The 24,521-nt window shown below is 39.5% G+C and overlaps 1 protein-coding gene across 5 annotated transcripts in view; it reads right to left on the bottom strand.

Annotated features, from left to right (window-relative positions):
• SCML2 (Scm polycomb group protein like 2) overlaps nt 1-24,521 on the bottom strand; it is a 72,935-nt gene that overhangs the window by 11,443 nt on the left and 36,971 nt on the right. For all 5 annotated transcript variants that reach the window (XM_063182871.1, XM_063182866.1, XM_063182875.1 and 2 more), the window contains 4 exons: nt 12,913-13,163; nt 7,181-7,316; nt 5,139-5,342; nt 433-615 (listed from right to left, as the gene is read on the bottom strand). In XM_063182871.1, the coding sequence (XP_063038941.1) occupies nt 433-615; nt 5,139-5,342; nt 7,181-7,316; nt 12,913-13,163 (774 nt within the window). The remainder of the gene's footprint in view (nt 1-432; nt 616-5,138; nt 5,343-7,180; nt 7,317-12,912; nt 13,164-24,521) is intronic.

Raw genomic sequence — 24,521 nt, 5'->3', positions numbered from 1 at the left:
TTAGCCACTCCTAAGTAAGGTAAAAAGAGAAAGAAAAGACTTTGTACTTGTGTTAAACTCCCTTTCAGGGGAAGTGCCTTCTCCCAGACAGCAAGCATCTTTTGGTAAATTCAGTTTATGAGCTGAACATAAATTTAACAAATGAAATGTGAAGTTTTGAGCTTGTCTTTTAGCAGTATCACACTGGTAAAGTACATATGTTTTCTGGCTTGCCTACAAGGAGAAGTTTGCTGAACAAAATTATTTCTGCACATGTGGTATGACCTATCCATTACTGTGAAAGCACTTCCACACTGGAACCAATTCACTAAGAACTGAAGTGTATAAATTTTAAGCAATTATGTCACAGAAAGACTAAAAAGTTGCATTTCCTAAAGTCCTCACATTTCTCAGAAATATCAGCACTTGAAAATAACAAGTGATTAACAGTACCTGGCTTATTCCTATCATACTCCATAGGACTGTGGGCACATCCCATGTAAGGGCTGAAGGGCTGGCTACTGAAGAGATTATCACACTGCAGACTGTGGCACAGCTTCTCCAAGAAGCGCAGGACAAACGATGCACTGTTTACAGAAGGAAGATTGATGGCATGCTTTTCCCCATCAAAGGAAGCTGTGAATAAGAAGATTATGTCAAACACCCCCCAAGCATCATGAAGTATAGTAAAACACCATCATTAACTTGAAGGAAAAGACATCCAGACTTGATTTAAACCATGCAAGGCATGAGAGGAGTAAACAAACATTCTGATAGTTTAAAAAATTTCTATCCAAAGGACTGAGCTCACCTTCCATGGGATCCATGTCAGTTTAAATTTGCTCTATGGGAACTTATTTTAATAAAATAATTTTGGATTCACACCAGTATAACAAAACTTACAACTACTCCCTCACCACTGAAACTTTATGTGGAATTTCCATCACTTATAAAGCAGCAAGCTCTCCACCACCTATTTACAGGAGATAGCAGAAGGAAGACCCTTTACAATACTTACTAAAAAAAAGACCCCACAATACTAAAAAAGAAAAATATCAACAAAAAGCCCAAACAGTTATTAAAAAAAAAAAACAAAAAAACCCCAAAAAAAAACCAAAACAAAAAAAAAAAAAAAAACCCAAAAAAACCCAAAAAAAAAAAAAAAAAAAAAAAAAAAAAACAAACAAAAAAAACCCAAAAACCCCCTAAAGAAATGAAACAAACAATTTTATTATTTTTTTTCCTCTGTTTCTAACTCAATGGAGAATACTTGTGGTAAGGTGTTGGCATCCATTACCATTGAAATTCTGACTCAGAAGTTGTTTTGCCATTTGCAATTTTATCCCTAGAGAAATCTATCCTGCTGTCAACACTACAGTGGTCAAGCACCCATTTATTTCAACAGGAGTTAGGTGGCAGAGATACCACAGCAGCCACAAATGGATCTGTTGTCTTTTAAACTGAGTGATTACAAAGAGCCTGGACATGTGCCTATGTCTTTTCCTTGTTGATCTCTTTCCTTGCCCTCAAACAGTGTGGCAGCTGAGGATATTTTTCTTTTTTGTGAAAATTAGTAAGGTTTGGAAAAGAATCAATACTCCAGATACATGGATAAATAATTGCCATTACATCAGCTGAAACTTTAGTTACTTGTGATTAGAAAGACTTCAGAACAAAGCAGGAACAAACTTGCAACTTAAGCTTAGGGCTGAAAAGAAGTGGCAATAAACACCAGCTTTATGCATCCATTTGTCTTTTTGGTTTTCAGCCTGTCATGCAGCTTTCTGTTGTTAACATAAGTTTCCAAATGATAAGCAGAGCTTTAAAGGATCACATTTTATTGGTGGCAGATGCTTAAAAAAAAAAAAAAAAAACACCAAAAAAAAAAAAAAAGCCTGAAAAGACAAGAAAGCCTTTACTCCTTAACTCGCAGATCTGAATTCAGGAATATTTCCATATTGTGTTACAAAAGAGACAGATAATATACACAAAATCAAGGAAAATGCCTAAGTCTAGCATATTTTAGGCTTCTTTAGGAAATTTGAAGTGTCAATTACTTACACTGTTGATGCAAGGAAGCTTCTGATTAGTTAATGTGAGTTAACCAGCCAGCACCAACAACAATGTGCTGCCTCTCCCACCTGCTTTCATGACAGACTGACCAGTGCAAGTGCTTGAAGTTTAGGAGTCAGCACTACAAGACTGAAGTGTTTCCATGGCCTATTAGGTTTTTTCCAGGCTCCAATGTCCAAATGAAATGCTAATGATTAACAGTCCCAGATGTAGCTCAGACACAAGGTCCTCTACATCCTGTTTGGGGAAGGAGTCTCCAAAGGCAAATTTTTGTTTGGAATTTAACCAGGTCTGGAGAGCAAATGGGCTGAGTCCTACCATAGCTTGACCTCCTGACAAATTAACTGCAAGGTAGTAGTCAGCTACAGCAGAAATTTAAAATGTTCTATAATAGCCTCATGGATCTGCCTATACAGCCTTTGGGGAAATGACTTATTCTATACCCCAAAATTTCTCATTTTGAAAAAAAAGCATTGAAAAGAACGATGTTACTCAGGAGTTGTCAAGAGGATAAAGCAAGAAACAGCTGAGGTGTTGTGACTACCCCAGCAAAATATTTAATGAGAAAAATCCACAAATAAACATTCAGTGCAAACACAGCTCCCCCAGACTCTCAACACCTGAGAGCACCCATACAAACTCCAACCAAGGGTGTGGGATCCAGATCCACAGGCTCAAATGTCTACTCTGCTTGGAAAAAACCTCAGCATCTTACTTCTCTCAGATAAATGCTAGGGGACAAAAATAAAAAGGAACATCTCTGAGCTGCAATAACCTCAATTTTAATGATTTATAAACAGGGACTGGAGCCTGCATGTGCAACCCCAGCCCTCAGGATGAAGAGTCATACTCATTTCTTCACCTTCCATTCTTTAAGTATGTTTTACATACCAGGTTCAAGCTGGGAAAAAGACTAAGAATGAAATAATCAGAGAAATGTGTTTTTCTGATAGTGATGACATTCATCCTAGAGTCTGATTTTAATTTGCTGCTTAAGAAAATTTATCTGAGCCTCAATCTTTTTCATCCCACCAAACACCATAGTCTGTGTGCTACAAAGAGAAAAAAGGGGCTGACACCAACACCATTAGTGGGCTTGCTAGTCAAGCCTTTAATTTCCTTTCTGTTTGATTTGCCTGAATTGAAAGCTTATGCATTAAGCAAAAATAAAAGTTTGTGCTTTTGTTTGAGAAAGAAAAGATGGAAAAATCCTAAATTTATTGTTATTCAAAACAATTATTTTCCTTCGTAGCTGAACCAAAAGAACCCACTAATTATTCCATGTATTCTAGCAAGATTATTCCATCCATGGCCTCATCAGCACACCGTTTCCTCCTATGGAAGGTATAATACTTTCTATAAAAGCATCAATTCACAAAAGACTTAGATTCCTTTGCTTATTCTCTGCCACAACATTTTTTTTCTTGACAGTTTAAAAAAAAACCCCAATCAAATTCTGAACAAGCCACTCTCCAAACCCACTTTAAAACAAAAAGGCTACAACTGTATTTCCTTAGTTTATTCTACTGCTGCTTCCCTCTTCTTCCTTACTATTCATGTGCACAGCTAGATGTAATGTGCTACATTAATCCAAGTCATATTTTATGCTTCACAAAACTTATCACACACAAATTTTTGATAAAATGACAAAGAGTGTTTGCTCAGCCACTTCTCAGCTACCTGTCTGACAAGCCAAGGAGAAGCAAGAGCTCAAGAACATTAGAAACCCACTGGGGGCTTGTGGATTTACTATCAGCCAGAGCAGGACTCCAGAGCAGTCCACATCACCAGGTTCCTCAAACCCAGGATACAGGCCTTGGGGTGAAGCCAGGTGCACAACAGTAAATCCTTTCTGTACAGAATTTTTGAATGCAAACAAGCCACAGCTACATAAGGAATCTGAAGTTTCTCTCTCCTGTTTGAAATTACTATTTTCAATTACTCAGTCACAGCCCAGGGATGCCACTGGCCTGGGATTTAGCCCTTGCTGATAAACAATCACCAAGAGAATACTGGCAATGAACATCTCAGGGCATTTTGCTCCAGAAATCTGACTTGTCTGAAACAGGTACAACAAGGTATTAATAATATAACAAATATTCATATATATTGAAAAAATAAAGCATTACCAGTTTCAAAACCACATATATATGACACCACTAAACCTCTACTACACAGCAGAGAAGCAGCATCCATTTTGTGCACAAACTCAGGGGGATCCTGAACAAGGCTCACTGTAGTTCTGCCATACACAGGTTGGGGTGCTGCTCTTTAAATCCAGTTAGACAGCAACATCTTTATGAGTACTTAACTGATCCTCTATTCCACTAATCATCCTTCACATCTGGTTTAATGTAAAGAGATTAAAGTAATGCCAGGTCTTTTACCATCACTGATGGATTTATGAATTGATGTGCTAACAGTTATACACAGAATATTTCCTAGACTAGAAGGAAAAAATGTCAAGCAGCAGCAATTCAGATTGAGACATAGAGATAATTTATCTACAAACCTGCCATCAATATGTAATAGAAATAAACCTATTCCATAACAGGTGACATAGGTGGATGAAGAGTGACCTGAGATACTGCTGCAGTTCTGGGGAATGGGGCAAGGGAAGCAGCAGCAACTTTAACATGTAGAATCACTTGCCTGGAAGCTAAACAGATTAGTTTGAGGCTTGTCACCCACTTGGTTAATGCTTTAAGATCACCAACGTGGTGCATGGATAAGATTATGCGAATGACTTGAACTAATAAAGCTGCTTATCTCACTTGTAGTGAGTTTGCTTGACAAATGTTTGGCCACAGCTGCTAAATGAGGTACACAAGCTCTACTTAGTGTAAGAAACAATGTATTGTGCATTTGTAATTTAAACACTGCTATTGCTATATTTTAATTTAAATTTAAAGAATTGTTCAAATCACTCTGAACTCAGAGTAAGATAAATCATACATCATCAATGTTCACACCTGTGTTTACACAGCTACAAAAGTGATATAAATTCATTGCAACTACTTCAGTTCTTCTGCCCCACCTCAAGTTCAATAAGTAAAGAAACAAAGAAACAGAGCATCTTCACATACCAGTTATCATTTCTCCTCCATGATGGCCAGATTTCAGAAATCCAAAGACTGTTTTGGCTTGATAGGCACAATCCACACAAGCCTGTACAGCCTGCTGAAGTACCACATTTACAGGACCTGGTCCAAAATGGTCTGGAAGCTGCTGAACCTTCTTCTTATCCAGGTGAGGCCCAGAATTTCCATGTTTGTTCACATACACACACACTGAAAAGGTACAAGCCATATTTACTGCCAAGGAACCAAGGCACGTTTTCAAGTTAGAACTGCAAATTGTCATTTTAGTTTTAATCCTGCAGAAAAGTTATACTGGTCAACTCAAGAAGCTGAGCATGCACACATATTTTCAGAGCATGCAGAAAGTGCTCTTCTACCAAGGTTCTCCTGACTGAATTCTAAACTCACCTTTTCTCCTGCTTTCTGAAGCCCTCTCCTACCTCACTAATGTAACAAAGCTGGCATGATGTGTGCCTGTGTTTTGACTAATCTCTGCTCATACACTAGTTCCCGTAAAATACAAATTACTGGCAGGTACTCCATACTACCAAGTCACAATTGTACAAAGCAGGCCGTACCAAGTTACTGCCTAATTTGTTTCCTATTTGAGAAGCTGCACCAAAGAGAGCCCTGTGTTATATACCTGTCACTGATGCTCATTCTGAAGCACCCACTGGCACTAACATACACATCACACAGAGTGGCTACTGAAGGCCTGTAGCTTCAGAAGCCCTGAACCACTCACAGGATTTCCACACTGCAACGTGGCTTGTCTGCTAAATAAACACTTCTTAACAAACACTAAGGTCGTTTAAAGTGCAGCACAAACAATCATATAGTACTTTTGTAACTCCTTTTTAAAGAGGCAATGTGAAACTGTCCTCCAAAACAATTGCCCAGGCAGAAGAACATGGGAAACATGTAAATGATGATTTTTTTTTTTTCTTGTTCATCCTGGCTGCCACATGACCATGAATGCACCCAAGACATTATTACAGCTTAATGAAAATATGTGCCTCTTGGTGATTGAGCAATCTAAACATTCTATTACACAAAGAACTGACATATTTTCTGAACTTTAGTTTGATTTTAGATAAAAACTCTAAGCATAAATAAAGTATTTCTACAAGAGTTTTAATGATGTAATGTCTTTGTGCATATCTGTTTACTCTCTGATATCTACAAATGGAAGGAAATCTATTTGTACAAATAATCAAAGCTACAAACCAAGAGTAATAGTATGGCATTTTCTGTCTGGGCTCAGCAACAACTGCCTTGCAAAAGGTTTATTTTCCTAGGAAAAAGGTACTTGTTTTCCCCTCATCCATGACTGAAACTGGGCATCAGAAGAGCCTGACAACTTCTATTGTAAAAACAGATTTTGAATGTAAAAAAGCACCACAAGCAAAATGATGGCAATTTATGGAGTTTTTATAAAATTCTGAGATTTTGGCTGACAATATATGAATTGTTTCACTATAGGGTTACCAGTTCCTCAATGGGTTAGTTCATCTACTGGCTTATTTCTTTTCTGCCAATCCTTTTCAAGACACATTTCATTATATTTAGAGGCAAAAAAAAATTAAACATGAGGAAAGAGGAATGTATTTCTGATTGCCATTACCGGGTTTTAACAGAGTTGGTTCCTTTCATGTAAGGTTATAAAGAGATAAAATCTCCATTTTGTAACATTACAGTACAGCTTGCATGGGATCAGAATATCATATGGGCTTTTAGCTACATCTATTCCCATTTCATACATTAAGGAGTAGGACAGACATGAAAGAACTGTACAGTTTCCCTCTTCACACAGGAACAAACTGCCAGGTCTAGCAGATTTATCAAAGTCCCTGTGTCCCAGCACTTACTGCTATAATGTGGGCATCAAAATACCAGTTCTGAAAAGTAACTCTGGCTCCTACAAATATCTTTCAAAAATAAGGCAGCTGGACAATGATTTACAGTAATAAGTTAGTTTGCAGCACATTCTTCATAAAAATGAAACTGCTTGACATGGAAGCCATTTCACACACTTCTTTGTTTTTTACCTGTGGATATAACTGCTGCAGTTGCACCAGACAAACTGATTCCATCTTTAAGCATCTGTGCAGTGCCATTTTTCCCCTCAGGAGATGACTGAGGAGAAAGAGATGTAGGAGTCAGTTGTTCAGGCAAGGTTTTTTTCTGTTAAGAGAAAAAAAAAAAAAAGAGTCAAAATACTTAATGCTTTTTAAGGCATCTGCACAACCTTCCTGCTATCAGTTACCATCTTAATGAATGTGTGTGGTTCCTTATTAGAAAAGTACCACACACAGCAGAGAAGGGAAAGTTCAGGAAAGGAAGACCAGAAACTGTCAGTTTGCAGTTACAGCTACTTTAGTAATGCAGTGGAAGACAAATGACTTAGAAAAGAACCCACCTTTGCATAAAAAGTGGGAAAAGAAAGAGCTTTATATACTACTTCATGACTCTTCTCAAAACCTTGGGAAGAGATATTTTGGGGTATTTTCCTGTCCATGCCCTTCCAGCTGGGTTTATCACAGCTCAGGTAACTTAGCTGGGCTGTGTATGTAGTGCCATTAAAAACCTAACTCACATCTATGCATCAGCATTACAATGCACCTGTATTTTTCCTCAGCTTGTTTCAAAGGGGTTGAAATTCTCAAGTAACCACTTCCAGGAATTTTCAGGTGCTTCATGGAAGATCTCAAACAAGCCTGCAGTTATAATCCAGTCATGCTGGTTGCCAACACCCTTTCCTTTCCCAAACCAAACTTCTTTGCAGCTTATCAAACAACTGATAACCAGAGTTCAGAGCACAGTAATTTACAGATTAGTCCATGTGCATTAGTTCTTCTCCACCTGAGGAAAAGAGGATTTTGTTGTAATTTGGTTTGGACTGGGTTTATAAAAGAAATGTGCACATGGAAGATATTTCACAGAATCACAGAATATCCTGAGTTGGAAGGGACCCAAAAGGAGCATTGAGTCAACTCCTGGCCCTGCTCAGGACCACCCTAAGAGTCACGCCTTGTGCCTGAGAGCATCCAAACACTTCTCAAGCTCTGTCAGGCTTGGTGCTGTGATCACTTCCCTGGGGAGCTGTTCCAGTGCCCAACCACCCTCTGGGTGAAGAAACTTTTCCTAATATCCAACCTAACCCTCTCCTGACACAGCTTCAGGCCATTCCCTTGTGTCCTGTCACTGTCACCACAGAGGAGATCGGTGATGTGTTTTGACATACTATAAAAATACATCAAATTAAAAGAAATAATAAATTGGAGTTTATCACTTTTCCCTTCACCACTTATTCCTGCATGAGAACAGATTACTTTTTGACTCTCTTACCTAGCAAAAATTAGGAATGTAAGAGATCACCCAAGGTCTTGACACTGCTGAATGCAGCAGAGACTTTGGCAATGTGGTAAGGATTTACCATTAAAACTGATACATATTGAAGTAAAACTTCAGCTAAGGAAGGCTAAGCCCTCTTCCATTTAGCAGTTTTCATTCTCTACACTTTTAGAAGCAGCCTATTTTTCAAGTAATGTATTGAAAACCATGTAGAAAGCAATCAGAATATACACCTTCCTAAAAAAAGCACTGTTTAACTTCTTCACAAAACCTAGAAAGAAGAAACGAACTTTCTTCTGAAATCCAGGGCACTTAAAAAAAATTCTGTGCCACTTACAGTTTGGAGAAGATAGGTTTGGCTGGGGAAAGCACTTGACAATGTGGCACTGGGTGGAATCACCATGAACATAAGGAATAGACTGCCAAGGCTTGGCACTGCCTTGTGAATGAGGTAGCACAGAACCAAGCAGTGATGTACGTGTCAGGAACTGACCATTTATCTTAACACTGGGTGACAGAAAGGTCTCCATCCTTAATACAGAGAAAAATAAATGCACTTGGGAAGACTGAGGTTTTGATCTGAAGTGCAACATTCCTCAAGGCCCCCTCTAGCAGGGATTCTTGCAGTGGGGCAGTTTTCTTTTACCATGCTAAAAAAATACTCATTTTTGGTATTGATATTGGTCAAATTGAGGGAAAAGGTGAGGGAAATGGCGGAAAATGCAGGAATGAAAACAAAATACAAACACTAAACTCAGAGGAACCATCCACTCTCCAAACCAATGCACACATGGTGAGACTAACTGGCTGTTTCCTACCTTCTCCCTCTGAAGGGAATATAGCACATTATGCTTGCTCAGCTGAGGCTCTCATTTTGCAGCCCCCCATGATGGGCAGTGTTGTCTCATGGAACAGGCCACAATGCCAGCAGGGCTGGGCACAGTGGCTTTGTGTGGCTGGCCCCTGGCAGCTGGGAGGGCACCAGCTCTGTGTGCCTGCAGAGAGCAGGGCTCACAGCTCATACCACCAGGACAACACCACCAGCTTCACCCTCATGCTCAAAAACATTTTTTTGTGGGGTTGAATTTAGGGCTGGTAGCCACATTCAGACCAAGAGGTTTCCTCAAGAAATTGTGAAAGGAATTCTTTGCACTGTTATGCAAAGTGTACTTTTAAAATATAATAAAAAAAGAGACGTACAGAGGTTCCTTCTTTATTATGGAAGAGTAAAAACATACAGTACAAGCTGTGAGAAACAAATGAAAAACAAAATCCAACATGCATCTCATACTTACAGAGCTTAGAAAAAATTTAAATAAAGGAGAAAAAATATACAGCTCAACATTTCTAGCTGTATAATAAAAGCTAGTATCTGCAAAATTATAAATACTGCAACATAACAAACCTAAAAGGGCAAAGAAATTCAAACAACTCTGCAGAGAGACAGGCATATACCCATGTCCCTAAAAACACCAAATAGCCAGCTCACACTTGAAGCACAACCATTTAGTGCAACATCTGGAGAGGGGTTTTCTTTTGCATCAGTGGTGGTGGGGGGGGGGTGGATGGAAGAAAAAAAGCACTTTCAAGCCTCTAGGCACATACCACTTGCATATCTGCATACATTCTGTGAGGTGTACAGGCTGTATGGCTGCACTTCATGTCAGACACACCCTGTCTGCAGAACTCCCACAAAGCCCCATTTCCTCTCTCTACCCTTATGCTAACAGGTGTAACAGTCCAAAGAAAAGTTTGCACATATGTATAATATCTTGGCAATTTAACCACTTACCAAAGAGTAACAGCCTTCTGTGAGTTCTCAAAAGGAGCTAATTTTTCAAGTTTTTAATGCTAAAGTTAACAAAGTAAAAATCTCAAATTAGATGTATCAAACCTAGATTTTGCAAAACCTCTCTGTTGCCTGGTCCCACAGAGGAAATCAGGAGTGCATAGAGGTACGTCAGATTTGCTGCCTCAGGACAGGATATGTCAGCACTAACACCCATTCCCCAAACAGTACCTGCAAGCACTTCACACAAACCAGGTGTCAAATGCTCCAAGCAGACACTTTCAGGGCCCAGAAGCCTCTTCTAAAGGCAAGGTGCCTCCAACTACTGTTTCAAAACATAGACAAAGCCTCTCCATTTCTTTTTAATGGGAGCTAAAGGACAAAGTTCTTACATGCAAGTGCACATCCTGCCATACCTGAATAAGACCTTAAGATATGACAGTCCTGTGTTCAGTGGTGTCCTTTAAAGCCCTGTCCAGACTTACAAAGAGCACAGTGCCCACCAGCTAAGCCTGGATAGGAGCCCCTTTCTCCTCTTTAATCCCTGTCACTGTGCATTTTTATACACCAAGTAAGAGAGAAACAAAACTGGAGACCAATTCCATCAGTTTGGACATCTGACTGCAAGGGGCAGGCAGCAGAGTGCTCAGCTTTCAATTTATGGTCCCCAAAATATTTTTTTATCTTGTGATCATCATTTCAATGAAGTGCTGCTTCCAGTTTCATACTAGAGCTTCCAGCTATGCTCTAATAATGTTACTTCACTAGCACTTCACACTGATCAGCACAGTCACGGGAAAGGAGAATCCCCACCCTGCCATTACTCCACCTCTTCCCAAGCATCATTAGGAAGAGATCCCACAGCCCCACTGATATAAACTAGAGGAGAAAAGCCCCAAGACTTCTACTTTTAGACTGTTTGGAGGAAAGGGGAATGAACACAAAAAACCCAAAAACCCCACCAGGAAAAAGCAGTGCCCCCCACCTCCTCACTAGTGCTAATGCAAAGCAGGAAGGAGCACAAGGAGAGACTCAAACTGCCTGAGGAAAGACATTGCAGGATTGCTACTCTTCTTGAACAGCCTGCTGTGCCTGAGCAAGCCTCAGAAAATAGACTGCACTTCCATGGCAATTCAAATTGCCCTAAGTCTGCCCTGCTGTGATTCTATTCTTCCTTGCAGCAGCTGTAGCATTTGTGCTTTTTTTGGGGTGGAGCAGACAAAGAAGGAAGTAGGAGGGATGGATGCTGTGCTAGCTGTCTACCAGCTGAGCTCCCTGAACTGACTCACTTGGAGATTGTTCATCTGCCAGTGCTGCTGTCAGTGGCAGTGGGGTGAGGGGACAGCAGTTCCAGTGTGTGCCTGAGCAGAGCTGCAGTGTGTGCCTGAGCAGAGCTCCAGTGTGTGCCTGAGCAGGGAGCTCCAGTGTGTGCCTGAGCAGAGAGCTCCAGTGTGTGCCTGAGCAGAGCTCCAGTGTGTGCCTGAGCAGAGCTCCAGTGTGTGCCTGAGCAGAGCTCCAGTGTGTGCCTGAGCAGGGAGCTCCAGTGTGTGCCTGAGCAGAGCTCCAGTGTGTGCCTGAGCAGAGCTCCAGTGTGTGCCTGAGCAGAGAGCTGCAGTGTGCCTGAGCAGAGAGCTCCAGTGTGTGCCTGAGCAGAGCTGCAGTGTGCCTGAGCAGAGAGCTCCAGTGTGTGCCTGAGCAGAGAGCTCCAGTGTGTGCCTGAGCAGAGCTGCAGTGTGTGCCTGAGCAGAGAGCTCCAGTGTGTGCCTGAGCAGAGAGCTCCAGTGTGTGCCTGAGCAGAGCTCCAGTGTGTGCCTGAGCAGAGCTCCAGTGTGTGCCTGAGCAGAGCTGCAGTGTGTCTGAGCAGAGCTCCAGTGTGTGCCTGAGCAGAGCTGCAGTGTGTGCCTGACCAAAGCTCCAGTGTGTGCCTGAGCAGAGCTACAGTGTGTGCCTGAGCAGAGAGCTCCAGTGTGTGCCTGAGCAGAGCTGCAGTGTGTCTGAGCAGAGAGCTCCAGTGTGTGCCTGAGCAGGGAGCTCCACCAGAGCTGAAGCTGGAGGCAGCTGCCAACCCTGCAGGTCTGACTCAGCTGGGCAGGGAGAAAGGCATCATGCCTTTCAGACCAGGGCAAAATCAGGCCCACATCTGGAGAAAAAGAAGCTTCCTGCTTCATGCTAGTAGAAGCTCCAGGATTAGGCAGTATCCACGAGATTCATTTGGCAAATCCAGCTGTATGCTTAAAAAGCTTAAATTATGCAATAAAGTCCCCACTGTTTTTAATTCAGTGTTTCTAAACCTGAAAAAAACCCCAAAAATGCAAGCTATATATATGGTTCAGTAACAAACTAACCCAAACTAAAAAACTTAAATGCTTCCCTGTCTCTCTACTTCAGAATAGCATTTTTCAACACCGATTACTCACCCATAAATAAAACAGTAATCTTGTTTGGGAATAAAATAATCCACAGGATCTTATACTAAAATATTCCAGAAGAGCTATTCTAAACTTTTTCTTGAAATCAGTTGCTGAAAACAGTAAAGCCCTGAAGGCTGAAGAGAAGATAGAAAATTAAGTGATAATAATAAAAAAATCTCACTGCAAAATTCTGCAATATAAAATAAAGTAGTAGATAAGGACTAACCTTTTTTCCAGGTTTTAAACTTTTTTTCCTTGTTTTAAGATTTTCAGTATGAGAGGTGCTTTTTGTCAGGGGGATATTTTTAGGAGACCTGCCCTTCTTGGGAACTGCAGACTGTCCAGGGGGTTTGCCCCGACCTGGTTTCCTGCCCCGCTGCGCTGGAACTGGAGCAGATTTCTGTGGAGACTGCATTGAACGCCGGGTCACTTTGGAAGGGGAAGATTGGATTTTTGCACTGCTCTTTGTAATGGAAACTGAGGAAAAACAAAAACAAAAGGGAAGGGGGGGAAAACCTCAAAATGAACAATGGAAAGCAACTTTTCTAACAAAGGCTTAAAAAAATAAAAGTGTACTGCACAATTTACATTGTAAAATGAATATACTTTTTACTTTGAACTTAAGTAGTTGGCATGAAACTACAGAACTTCATTGACGCCAAAGAGAGTACTCTTTGTACCCATTCTTTTCCAGGGACTTTCCTAAGAGAAAAACATTCAAATAAAAACTGGGGAAAAAACCCCAAGAATTAATCCACTCACCTTATAAATGCTTCCCATAATTTAATTACAGTATTTATAAAGTGCCATTCATCAAGAAGGCCTTCAAAAATACTTCACAAATTATACAGCTTATAATACATCCCTTTTCCACTAAGAGCAGCTTCCACAACTACAAGACATGCAAACTACTTCTAGGGAGCTACAAAACAACTTTGAGCAGCAAAGAAAATCATCCCAGTGACAAGAAGAAACTGATGACAGACAAAATGTCTTTAATGAGTATTTGTCTGAAAGTTTAGAAAGTTAAGCTCACATAACCATACCCAGATTTTTCTGCCTGGTGCCATTTTGAAGACAGAATTCCAAAACTCAAACATAAAGTATCATTTTTCTTCATTCTTAACACTGAAGTGATTTTCTCCCATGAGATGGGTTAATCTCTCCAATTCAATATGGGATCCCAACAGATATCCACTTGGATATGTTTCAATATGCAGATGCTGTGATAGCATTATAATCTGGTGTGAGGCTCTAAGATGTAACCAGATTTCATTAAATTAAAACTTCCTAGTGAACAGGTCTTTTCCACCCAACTTGCTCTCCTCTCAAATAATGATGGTTTTATTTTAACAATTCCCTTCCCAATGGACAGATTAGAGCACCAAAAGGATGCCAAACAGAACATGAGGATATACCCTCAATGAACCTGCTATAGCACCTATGGCCAACAAAAAGCAAATATTAAGTCCCTGTGGCTGACAAATACTCCATTCTGTTGGCCCAACTGCTGGCAGGCAGACAGATGCAGAAATTGCAGGACAGGTAAGTAGAAGATGAAACAGGAATTTTTGGACATCAAACCACCTTTGCTGAGAGGTATGGGAAAGAAAGACACAACATATTTGAAGTAATTTGAAACCTTTACACTAAAATCAGACAGCTTTCTAGTGTCAGACTGCCCCTATCACAGCCTTTTGCATCTTGCTGATCATGAAATTGTGATTCACCCTAGCCTTAACACACTTAATGTGACATAAGTTACAGAAGTATTGCAAGTTAGAGTTAAAGCAGGCTTTGACTGTGTAGGCTATCAGTACCTGACTCAAAGCACTAATTCATACTGGAAATGGAGCATAGGGGGCTGTTAATTCTGGATTTTTGTGAAATTGGAATCTTTCTTCCCTGAAAATATTAGTATGCTGAAGCTTTCTGGTAAGCAAGTAAAACATAAAAAAAATACATAAAGGTACTTTTGAAATAAGAGATTGAGAAAATAAAATATTTAAAGATTGAGTAACAATTTTAATGTCAAGCTCTATGAATCATATTCAACTTAACATTTCCAGCACCTTGCTTTACAACTGTTCCTTTAACCCTGTATCTTTATTCAGGAGTTAACTGTTATTAAGTATTTGCAATAGAAAATGTCACTATTTTCAAATTCACTAAGTTTAAATATACACTGCACGCAGACTTCTTAGAAAATACAAGTACTACTGACACACATTTCTAAAGCAGTAGGAGCATTTACATACATTGCTATTTGCCAGATTCAGTTACTAATCTAATATTCCCTAATGGCAGTTCAGAAGAAATCTCTTCATTACGGCTGGTTGCAGTCCTAATACATCAAATGCAGACCTGATACCCTGAGGTATCTGAGAAGGACCACCTTCTGGATGTACAAAGTGACCACTTTCCTTTTATTTATGTATGCCAAAACATCTTTTCATATGACAAAGTAAGATGAACAGAATTTTAACCAAATGCTGGCACAGCATTACTCTTATGTTCCTGAACTGCTGAACGACATCTCACGTTAAGCTGTATGTCTGGAAAGCAAAATATCAACTGTATGCTGTACAATGCAATACTACATATTATACTTACAACAATATAAATGCAGCTATTTTATTTATTTGGGCCATACAACTATGCATAGAACAAAACAATCATGACCTTGGAAAGAAATGTTGTTTAACTAATTCTTTGTGCTTCTGCCTATGGTGAAATCTAGCAAATGCATTTCTAGTCTCCACAGTAAAGACATAGCTGTTGTTAAATACACACTACTTTCAAGTCAACAAGTTCTAGGAGCACAGGTATGAGTTTTGGACACTGGGCAATCCCTACTCCCTTCCAGAAGGACATTTACCAGAGGTATGAGTTTTGGACACTGGGCAATCCCTACTCCCTTCCAGAAGGACATTTACCAGACAAAGAGTAACAATGCAAACAGCTCCAGCCACTTCCTGCTGCCCTCTTGAACCACACACATCAAGCACTACCTTATCTCAGCATCTTCCTACCTGCATTTGCCAGAGGACCAAATATGAGCAGCATTAACCATTAAGGGGGTGGGGGGAATCAGGTCCCACTTGGTATTTTTCCTTCTGCCTAGGGCTGAAGCTGTTTTTTTTAATAGGCAGGACTGCAACAAAGCCCATGCTGCCTGGGCAGCATCCCAGAGATAGCAGCAAATGAGGAAGCTGCTATTTGCATTTGTTGATTTAAGAGAGCATGGGGGGAGCACAAGGGAGTGGGAGACTGCTAAAGTAATTCCCATATTGTCTGCAGGCTGTACTGACAGTGATCATCAGTCACCTGCTCATACTTCCCTCACCCCGGCCTTCAGAGGGAGACCAAAGGTTACACTGGGTCACAGGATCTGGGGGAAATGAAAAGACATGCAAAAATCAAGCTGCCAACCCACTGCATCTGTAGACAGAGTTATCCCCACTAGGCCACATGTTCCAAAAACTAAGACACTTTAATAGTCTCATGAGAACTTGTTAAAATATAACGATGAAGAGAATAGAGAGGAAAAATGCCAAGCTCTGCTTGCAATTACTGCAGTATTTAGCTGGGATATTTACAACCAAAAAAGCACATTTGCCTTTTGAGGATGCTGCTTTGCATCACAAAGGCTCTCTCATTTGCACAAGCAAAATCAAGCATTTGTGTCATGTTGCTCATCTACAGAAATATCCACCACTCCAGTTTCAGGAATGGGATGCATTGCATGGCTTTCCTTCCCAAATATCTTGTTTAGAGCCAAAACCTCTACAGACACCCTGAATAACTGAAGAACAGAGGTCACACTACACAGATACACTTTACCATAGAAATGTCAGCAACTAAGCAGTGCTTTCAGAGTTCACAGAGCTCCAGTCATACTGCCACATTTGTGTGGGCTATAGGTACCTAGCCCTTCATGCAACTCACAGCTTTCACGCTTTCAAATACTTCTCTCTCAAAACACTCTTTCTTTCCTCCATCAAACAGTTCTGTGAGAATCCCAACACCTGGGAACTTTGCATTTAATATAACAGAAACCTCAAATCCTGTATTTTGGAACCCACAACCTGGAGATGCACGGCCACAACTCAGTCCCTTGCTGAAACAAGCAGATCCACTGCAATCAACTGAGCCCATTTGCATGAAAAGGACCCAAAAGGTTACACCTCACATGAGGGCCAAATTCTGCTTGCAGAAACAGAAAAATTTCCCAGACACAGGTAGAACTGCAAGATTGACCCCAGAATGTTATCATCAAGATCTCTTGCCAGAATAAGTAACATATTTAAGACAACTGTGAAATCTGAAGCTACTGAAACCTCCACTACTTGGGAAGGGGATGGAACAGATGACAGCTCAAAAGCCTGAATTCTCATGCAATTCTAATTAGTAAAATTCCCTCAAATAATCAGCAGTGACAGTTTCACTCCATGTTTTTATGGAAAGCAGGGGGAAAAAAAAGGTTCAGATTTGTAATATTTAAACATTATAAATCTCCCATTTGGTTAGTGCCACAGAACAGCAATTACAAGACAAGACTTCAAACAACTGATGGGAAATTACACAAAGGAAGGTAGGGGCTCACTGCCATGCATTCTGTGAACACAGAATTGCTACCTGAAGTGAAGGTGCCAATTAGGCCAGTAAAAAACGTAGCTCACTTTTTAAATCAGATTTTCTTTCAAGAGATAAATTATTCTATTTGTACTGTAGTATTGTTCCTATGCCCTGCTAATGTATAAACCCAATGTTTTTCTAAGAATATAAAAGCTTGGTCCTTCTGTCACGAACAGACCAAAAAAAAAAAAAAAATAAAAAGAGGCAAAGAGGTTTAGCAACTTACCCTAAATCCATGTGAGCATTCCACAGGAGAAGTAATGGAAACATATCTGCTGAGTTCTAGCCTGGAGTTTTAACTATAAAACTAACCTTCTTTAATACAGTCAGTTATTATCATGATAGTTTTGACAACTGGCAAAGGAAGTGGAAAAGATTAGCAATTTTTTCAAAACAGCTTACTGCCAAGGATTATAAAAATTTATGTCCTTATGTCTCAATTGAACAACAGAGCCATACAAAAGCATAACTATCTGTAATACATTCCACCTCTTCCTATCTGTGTTTGGATGACTTCTGGTCATGAGGTAGCTGTGAGATACTAATTGATATGTAGCTATGATACAAAATCAGGTATAAGTCAATATTCTGCTATCTAAAAAGCAACATCACACTTGAAAACTTACATCATCCACCTTGGAAAGACATGGACACTACAGCTTGAAACTTTCTTCTTTCTAGATTTTAGGTTCTGTTACCAATATAACAAAAGAAATAAGAAGTCTCTGTCTTTGTGAAAATTTTTAGCCTACCTTACACAGGACTGAAAGGCAAAATGGAGACTGCCAAGCAATGTAAGACAGAAATAGATGAAAGAAAAAAAAGCACTCCTCTCCCAGTGACCTGCCCAGGCAGCACTGTAGCACCTGCAGTCCCTCAGTCCTTCACTCCCATGCCCAGTCTGCCACACTTTCAAGAGGCAGGCAAGCCAGCCCCTACAGAAGCCACCACTGAAAATACCATTCAAGATCCATCAAAACCCACTACTAACCAAATTCACACTCATCACTTCCAAAAAAATCAAATTCTATGAGCTAAAATGGGGCAGAGAGTATGTGGGACTTGTGGGGTTCCAGGCAAAATGGAAGGAAGATTCCTGGAAGATCTTTTCAGTTAGTCCCCAGAAACCAAGAACTGTGAAAAGCCAGCTTCTAGTCTCATCCTTCAACAAGCATTGCCATTGCAACCACATTAGCAAAAAAACCTAAACCAGACAAACCCCAACAAAAAAACTCCTATACTTTGTTATAATTTGGAAGGAAGGAAGACAAGGAAGAGAGCAACAAGGTAACTCAAACTATCAAAACAGCATCAACTTGAGTTACCTGAAGTGAACTTAGATGTGCTGGTGATGAATCTGTCAATAAACCCAACAAGGCCCAGCTCTACAAATTGGGTACAAATTGAACAACCTGACTTTTGATCCCATCATTACTGATTCTGCCCTGGTTTTGCCATTATTTTTCCCCAAACAGCATAAACAGGACGAAAGGTGGGCCCAAAATGACAGAATACAATGCAACAAGCTTCCAGGGAAGAAAAAAGAGACACAGAGCAGGGATAGTACAATGCAACAATTTGTTTTGTCTCAGCATGTGAATGACAGCACTGATACTCTGGACACAGCTTATAGCTACTCACACAGATCTGGAAAATACTCAATCACATCCACCAGTAGGGCACCACAACCATGGCTGTGGCTTGGCACACCTGGGTTAGTAACCCTTTACTGCTCAGTCCCCACAGCAATAGGGTGTTTTATTACTCAAGCTGCAGGTGGGAGGTCTGTACAGTAGTACAACTTTCTGTTTAGACTATACTGAAATACCTGCAGTGTCCATAAGACTCAAACAAGAGAATATATAAAAAAAAGTCCACGTAGCAGTCAAAAATACATGTGTTGGAGTACTTCCAATTTACAAGAAAATTACAATTACCTTATAAATAAACATGGTAAGATGACAGGGAATCCAGACTTACAATAAGGTCACATCCCTGGGAAAGGCAAAACCTTTATTCTTTCTTAAGTGATTAGTGCCCTGTGGCAGCACTATCCAAGCCTTGCTGCAAGATGTCAAGAAACATTAATACCAAATAAGAAAAGCTTAACATTTGAGAGAATGTGGCAAATCAGGTTTTAGCCTGAAGCACTGAGGAGTTTTTCATGTACAATTCTGAAGACAGCATAAATCTGCTTACTGTGTGTGCCTGACTTAACTACTGTGATCTGCTCATGAAGAGAAGCTGGCTGCATTGACAGAAAAATAAAACCTCCAGCAGTAAGAAATTTTACCACTTCACTTTTTTTTTTTTTTAATGAAACTTAATTACCATGCTTATCTGATTTTTTGGCTACTCTAAACATCACAGAATCTTCACAGACCTTACTATAGTTCTGTATAAAGTTTCAGCACTTCTTTTGTTTCATCTGCAAACAGGCAAATAGTTAGGTTTGCACTGATATTGCACATTTCTGCAACAACTCAGCTGAAAACATACCAGAGCTTATTTTCACATAATTTCATCAACAACAGAGAAGATCATCTCTAGTATCTAGCTCAGTAAAATCTGCACAAAGTAAACACTGAGAAAATGACTGAAAATTAAATAAAACTAAGAAAGCATAAAACAGACAAATAAGATACTTTAACATCTCTGCTTGAGCCTGTACTGCTCTTTTGCTGCAGACAGTTTTAGAAGGACACCTTTAACATCAACATGCTGATTAGCATAATGAAAGAAGATTGCTCTCACTGCCAATAAATGCACTAAATTAGGAGAAAAGCAACGATGGGACATAGGGTGTGGAAGAGGGGGAGACAGAAGAGAGTGAAAGAAAGAACATTACCTATGGTAAAAACTACATTGTATCATGGTTTTGGTTGGTTTTATAAATTTTATCATCTTTCTTTGGCCTCCCAAATTTTTAGAGCACAGAGAGCAGTTCCAACTTTTTGAGTTCTTTGCATCACCTTTATCCTTCAAAAATCCAGCTTCATAAGGCTGGGGGGGATCATGAATATGTAGTAACTGATCCCCTTCTTTCTGTTCACATCTAAATGATAGATAATTCTCAATACTGAAATCAGTCTTTGCAGGGGAAACTACTTATTGTTTCCCACATGGCTTGTCCCCAGTTGTTCTTTTGTTTTCTCTCTTTTATGAAAAAGGTTTTACTTCAATTATAAATAAAAAGGTGGGTTGCCTAAGTAACTGTCATTTACATGTAATAACTAAACAGTAAAATAAATTTATACAGAAACAGGAAATAGAAATTGTTCTGACAATCTCCAGTCACCTGCTGCTTACTTCAATCATAAGCCTCAAAATACAACAAGCTACAAAGCAATACATGAATATCAAGAATATTCTTGGGTATAGTAGCAGATTTCTATTATTCAACAGAGTAAAGTAAAAATTACAATCTATTGTGGTTAAATAGAAAAGTACAATACATTTGGCCTAGAAAAAGAGTGAATAAAAAACCATGCAGAGGATATAAAACTTTAAAATCCCTCTTAAAGTATACCAAAAGCATAAGTTACATATACCCAAGAGATGACCAAATTTTAGAATGAGCAAATGCAGAGGGTAACACTAAAACAACAAGACTGAATTTATTTTGCATTCATACTCACTCCAAGGAAGCACACAATATCAGTATAAGTCTAAAAATCCCAAATATCAATTAATGAATAATCATGGAAGGAACAGAAAACATAACAGAAGGCACCACTATGTCACCAAGTTTCAATATATTGTGCACTTCTGGATCCAGTGGCTCAAAAATGCTCTAAGTGAAAAGGAAATAGTATAGAGGAACAAAGGTGACCAGAGGAATAAAACTGACCCCTGAACAACACCAAAATCTTCCTGTACAAGTACTGGAAGTACAAGAACCTGTTTCAGTACAAGAACCTGTTTCAGTACAAGAAACCAAGGACAACAAATGAAACTACCAGCAAGGAAAAGGAATTTCTCCTTTTCCACAAAAAATATACTCAAGTAGAGAAAGTCTTATGCTTTAGGTGCTAAAAAGGATGTTGTAGGTGCTAAAAGTTCAGATGGCTCCAGCATATAACAGAACAGGTTAGATCAAGTTCCTCCCCTTTGATGCTGAGTACCTGAGAAAGCAATCAGCATAAAAGTATTATTCTGGGCTTGGAAGGACCTTGGGTGCAGATGGACAGATACTAGGAACACTTGAGCAAACCTGTCTCCTATGTGCTTATAATTTTCTTCAGACATCTGCTTTCAGCCAGTGCTGGAGGAAACCTTCAAGAGCAGATGGTCCTTTGATGGTCCAGCACAGACCAGTGTCAATCTCTTTCATTAGGTATTTTTTCACAACAGTGGTTGTGTTTTTTAATCTTCTCTAAAAGCATTTAAATGACCAAGAGGCACAGAGAAAACAATCTACTGCATCCTTAAAATATTAACCTTGAGGCAGTGGGCCAAGCCAACATCAAGCACTGAAGTCAAACCATACATGACCAATTAGTACCATTGGAGATATTTCTAATGACACAAACTACAATGTTAGCTAAGCACAGCTTCTGATAGCATAAATATTGAATGGTACATTGCATATCACTGTGCACATATCCTGACATGCAGCCAGGTCCACTGAAGTCACACCTTCTGATAAGGACCAAAGACAAAACATAAATATTAGGGCCTGAAGGCTATCAACAGCTGGTCCAAAACAACTTTTCACCTAACATCTCTGTATTATCTTTTATCTTAGCTCATGAGCTAATACCAATGAGAGGTACAGAAGATCCAGTTGAAAAGAGTAAAAATAACACATAATCTGGTCTGAATAACCCACATTCTAGAAGCCTGTTTTTAAACACCTCTCATGGCAGAGGTCCTACATTCTCTCTGGGCATCCTAAAAGGCTAAGGCAGCAGACAGCTGAAACACAATCTTCCCTAATTTGCATACTGTCTCCCTTACTGCATTTAATCTCTCTTTCAAAAGGTTAAATGAGACCCCAAAATCCATCTCATGGCAGGAAATTGTTGTCCAAGGTATGAATGAAATTTAAAGCATCATTTTTTTCTTTCATACTAAGACTGCAAGATATTGGCTTTGCATGTTTACTAAAATCTGAGGCTTTCTTTTTCAGCCCTCTAAGTAGTGATTTAACACACTTAAGTGCTTTCAGCTTTACAAAAATCAAGAATACTTTTCATATTCACTCTGGAATTCAAGCCACTCTTAAATCAATTATTTTCACTTTTTATTGCAGAAATTCAAGCCAGAAATACTGAGGTAATCAGCAGGAAAAAGGTCCAGACCAAAATAACATTTCAATACTCCAAGGAAATTCCTACAATGTAGTACCTGTAAAATTTTCTCCCTTAAGAGGAGTAGTTAATGTTAGTATGTAATGAAGAATCCTGACAACATCATCATATTTCTGAATTTAAACAACTTGATTGTACTCTCCTTGAAGCTATTATTTAAATCTTAATAAAGGACTGTCATTGCAGTTCTTTAGTGGCTCCACAGCAATCAAGTAACAGTGAAAAACCTAAACTGAGAGCAAAAAATATTTCATCCAGATATGTAAATTCAACAAGTGTGTATAACACATACAAACATAAAATAAATAAAAACAACAACACAAAGCAAAATAGAAATAACAAAGTATTTATGCTCAGAATGCTAATGCTGGAAAAATGAATAGACAATTTCAATAAAACTGCAGTTAACTTTGGCCTCACTTTAGGAAACAAAAATAAAAAGCAATCCAGCCTGCATCTCTCTGCACTCAGTTTCTATTACATGTCCAAAATTGTCAATTTTAACTACAAGTCTGTAAGAACCCTGCTTCAGATTTTATTAATGCCTGGAGTGTTTTTGTTTCTCATTACAAAGCAATAGTATCCTAACTGGATAGGTATTTCAAGTCTGAATTTTGTTTGGCTTATTACCTGAAGAACTGGATTACATAACCAGCTTTACTCATTGTCAAACAACCTTGAGCTCCATCAAGCACTAGTCAGGCAAGAAAAAATTCTGGATGTCTTACCTGAAAATATCTCTGGCTTTTCAGTGTGAAATTGGAGTAGACTAAACAATTTAGCAATATTCTTTCCAGAAGATGAAATTGGACTCAGTAATCTAAACTGTCACAAAAATATGTTTTAAACTTCTATGCCACTTATTTACACAGCCCCTCTTGTGTATCACAGAATGGGTCAGGTTGGAAGGGTCACCTGGTCCAGCCTCCCTGCTCAAGCAAGGTCATCCCAGAGCACAGGGCACAGGGTTGTGTCCAGACAGCTCTGGAATATCTCCAGTGAGGGAGACTCCACAACTTCTCTGGGCAATCCAGTGCTCAGTCACCCCACAGTACAGAAATAATTAGCTTAAGTGTAATAACACACTTCATTCATGATCTCCCAAGATAAGGTCAACCTTCTGAAGAAGCCAAGAAAGACCCTTTAGAGACTGAGAGCACAGAAACATTAAGACTAAGGTCAGTGTGGTACCTATCAGATGACTTCTGATCCAATGTCCATCATCCTCACCTGCCTTTCCCCTCCCCTCTCACTGCAGATTATTTTGGGCAGTACAGCTACACAGAGTTACTCCTTTGCTGAAATCTGCCAGAATGGACTAAACACGATTCCAGGTACTATGACCCCTGGCAGCAACTTCAGACAGGCAGGTGACAGCAAGGATGCAGAGGTGCCCTCAGCTAATTCCAGCTAGATTTTCCACACAGCTCTTGATCTGCTAGCAAAAGACTGAGAAAAATAACAGGGATGGAAAGGCCAGGAAACATTACTAATTTCTTGCCTTCTTGCTTGAGAGTTCTGTGACACCAGTCTATTTGTTCCTTACTCATCTAACACCAGCTATGAAAAGTCTCACTGCGAACAAATCACTCTGGTTAATAAAGAAATTAATTAAAATATTATTCCCCTCCTTCAAACCTCTCTTCCTGACATTTTTTATGGGATGAGGATAGAAAAGCTCAAACAATTTTACAGAAAAGCCTTACACTATAGAAACCTGACAAGCACTCCCATAGTAGCAAAGGGATTACACTGAGGGATATCCCTCTTCATGCTATTTCCCTTCTTTCTAAGGTAGAGATTTATTCATTATAAAGCAGCCATCAATTAAAGAGACACTATCACCTGATCAACAAACATCCCTAAAGTCAAGAGGATGACAAAG

The sequence above is a fragment of the Melospiza melodia genome, chromosome 2 (assembly GCF_035770615.1).
Source record: "Melospiza melodia melodia isolate bMelMel2 chromosome 2, bMelMel2.pri, whole genome shotgun sequence".
Lineage (NCBI taxonomy): Eukaryota > Metazoa > Chordata > Aves > Passeriformes > Passerellidae > Melospiza > Melospiza melodia.
Note: the sequence above shows the minus strand (reverse complement) of the source record. Positions and strands in the feature narration are given on the sequence as shown.